The sequence below is a fragment of the Mchenga conophoros genome, linkage group LG7 (assembly GCF_057382185.1).
Source record: "Mchenga conophoros isolate Kocher_MC1m ecotype Shallow Benthic linkage group LG7, M_conophoros_male_GT1.1, whole genome shotgun sequence".
Lineage (NCBI taxonomy): Eukaryota > Metazoa > Chordata > Actinopteri > Cichliformes > Cichlidae > Mchenga > Mchenga conophoros.
This window is the reverse complement of record NC_140532.1, coordinates 34050687-34056750: the sequence shown is the minus strand read 5'-3', so window position 1 is coordinate 34056750 and position 6064 is coordinate 34050687. Positions and strand designations below refer to the sequence as shown.

Here is a 6064-nt window from a genome sequence, read left to right as displayed (position 1 = left end):
AGGGAGAATATGTCCGCTGAGACTGTGATCCACGCAACCCAGATGCACATTTGTGGAAGGAAATGGATGGATGGAGTGTCCACTTTGCAGTGTTGGGAAGGTTACTTTTAAAATGTATTCCACTACAGATTACATGCCCCAAAATGTATTTTGTATTCCGTTACGTTACTCAATAAGAATACATAACACCGGTACATGTATTCCGTTACTCCCCAACACTGCCACTTGGATGTTTTGGAATGCTGACAATCACAATCTATGTTGTGGAACGACAAATTATTATAGCTTAGCCTAAGTTGCATTCACAGACTGTACGAATGCATTGCATAGATACAGGTAGCTAGTAATTAGTGTTAACATTAATAAAGTACTGACACTTCACTGGCCAGAACTACGGACACTTGTTTCCACCACTGAAAAAAAAATAGCCATCCATAAGACAAAATATCAAGTTACTATATGAAAATCTTGATTAAATAACTCAAAAATTCAAGTTATTTTTATGTCATTTGAGCTAGCAAGTCAAAATTTTGAGATGATAACCAGAAATATCAACTTATGGATGGCAAAAAAATGTTTCCCTTGAAAAGTTCTTGTTTGGTTTGTACAATAAACAGCAGAGGTAATCAGACTTAATGCTTTAAAACGGGTGTGACAAGGAAGGAGTCGACACAAGAGATTTGCCTTTTGTTATAAATAATATTTTATTAACGTAAACACCAAAGGGGGTCGATGCCAGGTGGAGTGGAAGAGAGAGTGAGCCTGGAAATCCCAGGTGAGCTGCATCAGCTGACAACCTTCCCATATCATCCAATTACAGGCTGCGATTTCTTTGTGGGAGGGCGCCACAGGTACCGGCAGCATAAACAAGAAGAGGGATACAGTGACTCAATTTAGCATCAACAAATTGCTCAAATAGGCAGTGTAGTAAACATGTTTATTTCTGCTGTGAACTTGGCTCTTTCATAATGGGTCTATGTGGCTAGACTCGATTTTTTGGCATTTATGCATCAGCTTTATTTTTCAGCCTCAGAGGTTGCTGCTTGATGATAACAGATCTGGGAACAGCAAGCTACCTCTAATGTATGAATGCTTTAAACAATAAATATTAATTTATTTGTATTTATTGACGTAAAAACAAAACTTAGGCAGCACAAAACCATCCAAATACGTTTCACAGCATGCATGTGTTAAATACATTGTGCAAAAGAGAAGAGCAAGGGAAAACGGTATAACATCCAAAAACATCGCACATAAACCTCCATTATCCATATAACTGGTAAATATATCAATGGTAAGAATGGCAATGAGTGCATAACTTGGAAGTTTTGGTCTGGTAGCTTCGGTGTAAACACCCCTAATGTACTTTGAATTGGCGTAAAGCTTTGTTGGAGGTTGGTTCCCTCTTTCTTGGCTAGAGAGTATCGTCACTGATTTCTAGAATCGATTTGATTCCGGTTCACAAGGTCCCGAATCAATTCGATCCACGATTCGATTCGATTTGAATCGGGGAAAATTTGCCTCAGACAGTCAGAAATATTATAATTCAGATCATGCATCAGTACATTTACCTATTTGGTACCACTTTACAATAAGGCTCCCCTTATAGATGCTAATAAATAGTTTATAGCTATATTATTAATTAATCTGTAAATGCTTTATAAACCATTATTAATGGTTTATTATGCATTAGTTAAGGGTGAGAAAGAGGAAAAAAACTGACCGGTTTCTTGCCAAATAGTGAGCCAAATGTGTTCACCTATATATTTCATCTAGAGTTGCTATATTAAACATTTCAGACTAAGTTACTATCCTGTAAGCACAATCAGCATTTGTAAACATATTTTTTATCATATAAAATTGTACTTCAGAAATGCATTATAAATATCCACAACTATCAATCGGAGCTTTGTTGTAAAGTGTAAAGCATAAAACCATTTATTAATGAATAATAAATATTTATAAATGCCAAATGGGAGCCTTATTGTAAAGTGTAAAGCATAACACCATTTATTAATGACTACTAAACATTTATAAATGACAAAAGAGAGTTTTGTCGTAAAGTTTAAAACATGTCAACATTTATTAAGGACTAATAAACATTTATAAATGCCAAATGGGAGCCTTATTGTAAAGTGTAAAGCATAACACCATTTATTAATGACTACTAAACATTTATAAATGACAAAAGATAGCTTTGTCGTAAAGTTTAAAACATGTCAACATTTATTAATCACTAATAAACATTTATAATTGCCAAATGGGAGCCTTATTGTAAAGTGTAAAGCATAACACCATTTATTAATGACTACTAAACATTTATAAATGACAAAAGATAGCTTTGTCGTAAAGTTTAAAACATGTCAACATTTATTAATCACTAATAAACATTTATAATTGCCAAATGGGAGCCTTATTGTAAAGTGTAAAGCATAACACCATTTATTAATGACTACTAAACATTTATAAATGACAAAAGATAGCTTTGTCGTAAAGTTTAAAACATGTCAACATTTATTAATCACTAATAAACATTTATAATTGCCAAATGGGAGCCTTATTGTAAAGTGTAAAGCATAACACCATTTATTAATGACTAAACATTTATAAATGACAAAAGATAGCTTTGTCGTAAAGTTTAAAACATGTCAACATTTATTAAGGACTAATAAACATTTATAAATGCCAAATGGGAGCCTTATTGTAAAGTGTAAAGCATAACACCATTTATTAATCACTAATAAACATTTATAAATGACAAAAGATAGCTTTGTCGTAAAGTTTAAAACATGTCAACATTTATTAATCACTAATAAACATTTATAATTGCCTAAAGTGAGTCTTAAATGTATAATGTCACCATTTATAACACTTAGACCTAAATTACAATCAGTGCTTGAAATAACATTTAACTACTGTCAAAAATGGCAATGTATTGTAAGAGTAACACATGTAACATTAAATGTGTTTTTTAAAACACCAAACAGTCACCCACTCCAAAAAAAGTTCATGCCAGACTGGTTCAAACTGGAAATATTTTTTGTATGTCCTTAAATAAGCGTCCCAGTGGTCCATCAGGGTGTCGCGAACCAAGCCAAGATGACCACTCAAGAACCATCAGGTGTTCTTCCAGCAACTTCTCAGTGCGATTTCCTCTTAGTCTACGGACATGTCCTTTGATGGTCATCCAAGCCCTTTCGATATGCTGTGTATGACTGCCAGATTGAGGATCTACAAACCACCTGCTGTGATTTACAGTGTAATGTCTGTACCCTATGTTTGTCAAAACATTCTTGTAGGCTCTCCACTCATCACTGATAATGGCACTACCCAACTTAGCATGCTGTCTGATCAGAGGAACAAGGTGGCGCCTTGATCGTTTTTCAACAAGTTTTAACACGAGCCTTCGCCTTTTGTCTTTAATTCCCATCATTCCAAATACCCATTTCTTCCTTTTCCATGCATTTCCAAAGCGTCCACGTGCATACTGAAAACAAAAAGAATAAAATTAAACAGAATATCTACAAAGAAACATTCAAAAAGATGGTTGCTTCTACTAATTTTTTTTTACTTATGGTAAAGGTTTCCATGTTTAGAGGACACATTCAGATCTGCATTGATTCTAACAAACCTGTCTGAGAGTTTACCAACCTTTCGCTGATGACGGAGACAGCTTTCATCTATAACCACAAATTCTCTGTCACCACCAAGACGGTGTCCATTGTTTATTCTGTGTCTTTTAATTGCACGTATACAAACATGTCGAATGTGTCTTGCCATGCTACTTAGTGTTCTGGAGCTGCCAGCCACTTCATCATCGATCATATCTATTTGTCTGAGCCTGAGCCCTTGTGAAAATCTGTGATAGAAATTGAGGCAATTATTACTTACTGAGGCCCTAATTTTATTTCACAAGTTTCGTATTGGTGTTCAATTATGAAAGGTGCATTGCTATTAATGTCTACATCTACATATACCTGTAAATGAACTTCATCCAACTGAAAAGAGATGTTTTTGATTTCTCAAAGAGGGAGCTAGTTCTAATTGTTCTGGAAACTTTCCTATGACTTTCTCTTTTGCAGCACCTGAGAACATACAAATGAGTTAAGTAAAGAAATGGACCCTTAAACAAGAGCATTAATTGAAAAGATAATCACAAAATTAAGTATGAAGAAAATAATAATGAAAAGAGGTTAATGCTCCCTCTTGCATTGATAACCGAAATATTTTGTTATATTTACTACATGCACTACATTATCATGCATTATACATACCACATATATTGGTCTTTCTTCACCACGGAAATCATTTTCATCTTATGGTGACAAACAGGACATCTAAGCTTCTTTTTTAGCAGGTGTTTCTTCTGCAGCCATTTAATGAGCCTTAGTGCCTTATATTTAGTTTGTTTTCCTTCTATTCTGGCGCGCAATCTCATTCCCAGAGACATTCTGGTGGGAAAAAATGAGTAATTAATTTTATTATCACCTCGAAACACCGTAAAATACTCTATGGGAGTCTAGTGCAAATCGGTTCAGAGTTAAAGAACTTCACATGCTATATAAAACAAGCCCTATAATCAAAAATAGTCCCACGCAAAAAAGAGGATTGTCTCACCTGTTATAATGTATCTCCGACTTTGTTATGTAGATCTAACCCGCTGGATTCATGCTAAAGAAATATGTTCTGCCGCCAAAGGGAGGGAAAACAAATTTAATTTAAACGCAGAGGAGCTTATACAACCATCCAATCACAGTTAACTTTATTAAGGAAAGCCCCTCCTCTCAGAGCGCGACAGGCAGTGGAGCGCTCTGGAAGGTCAAGCCAAAGGGGCACGAACAGACACACTGAAGGCGCTCGTTCAAGTTGCTGCACCATGGATGGAGCAGAAGATAAAAATTTGTGTGCGTCTGCGACTTACACAGTTAGCACACGTTCGAAGAGATACAAAAAGCAGAGACTGGATGATCTAGATTGCACTAAGCCAACGACGTCAGCAGTTAGACATGAAGGTGAGTATAATGCTAGCTAGCTAGCTAGCTACCGAGCCATTTGGCTGCTAGCTACAGTGGCTAACTAACATCACATAACATGTGAATAGCTCTATTACTATTGGTTATTCCAAACGATTGATATCACTTAGTTGTATATTTTTAGTTTTGTTTATGTGCATCATTAAATTTATATTAAACACCCTGGTAAGGCAGTACACATAAGAATTATTTGCCTTGTTTTAGAAATGTCTGAACCACCACATGTGTATATAACATAATTTTTACAAAGTGGCTTTTTATAAATTCAAGTTGTAACCGTTTTTAATCAATATTTTATTTGAGTTTCCCAAGTTTAGATTATAAATTATTTTAGTATTGTAATTTAATAATTGTTTGTTCTTTAGATTCTTCTTCTAATCCTGCCCCTACTGCAACTGCCCTTCTTAACAAGGAGCGAGAGAAACTGACTTTTCTTAAGGAGGAACTGGAGCGCGACACCCTGATGGACCACTGGGACGCTTATTTAAGGACATACAAAAAATATTTCCAGTTTGAACCAGTCTGGCATGAACTTTTTTTGGAGTGGGTGACTGTTTGGTGTTTTAAAAAACACATTTAATGTTACATGTGTTACTCTTACAATACATTGCCATTTTTGACAGTAGTTAAATGTTATTTCAAGCACTGATTGTAATTTAGGTCTAAGTGTTATAAATGGTGACATTATACATTTAAGACTCACTTTTGGCAATTAAAAATGTTTATTAGTGATTAATAAATGTTGACATGTTTTAAACTTTACGACAAAGCTATCTTTTGTCATTTATAAATGTTTAGTAGTCATTAATAAATGGTGTTATGCTTTACACTTTACAATAAGGCTCCCATTTGGCATTTATAAATGTTTATTAGTCCTTAATAAATGTTGACATGTTTTAAACTTTACAACAAAACTCTCTTTTGTCATTTATAAATGTTTAGTAGTCATTAATAAATGGTGTTATGCTTTACACTTTACAATAAGGCTCCCATTTGGCAATTATAAATGTTTATTAGTGATTAATAAATGT

The 6064-nt window shown here is 34.5% G+C and overlaps 1 protein-coding gene across 1 annotated transcript; it reads right to left on the bottom strand.

The window, feature by feature from the left end:
* Window positions 1-2845: 2845 nt before the first annotated feature.
* On the bottom strand, window positions 2846-3834 carry LOC146570517 (uncharacterized). The gene is made up of 2 exons (XM_085281189.1): window positions 3652-3834; window positions 2846-3487 (listed from the first exon to the last, which is right to left on the bottom strand). The coding sequence occupies exons 1-2, from the start codon at window positions 3823-3825 to the stop codon at window positions 3023-3025; spliced, it is 639 nt and encodes a 212-aa protein (XP_085137315.1). The 5' UTR covers window positions 3826-3834; the 3' UTR covers window positions 2846-3022.
* Window positions 3835-6064: the final 2230 nt, after the last annotated feature.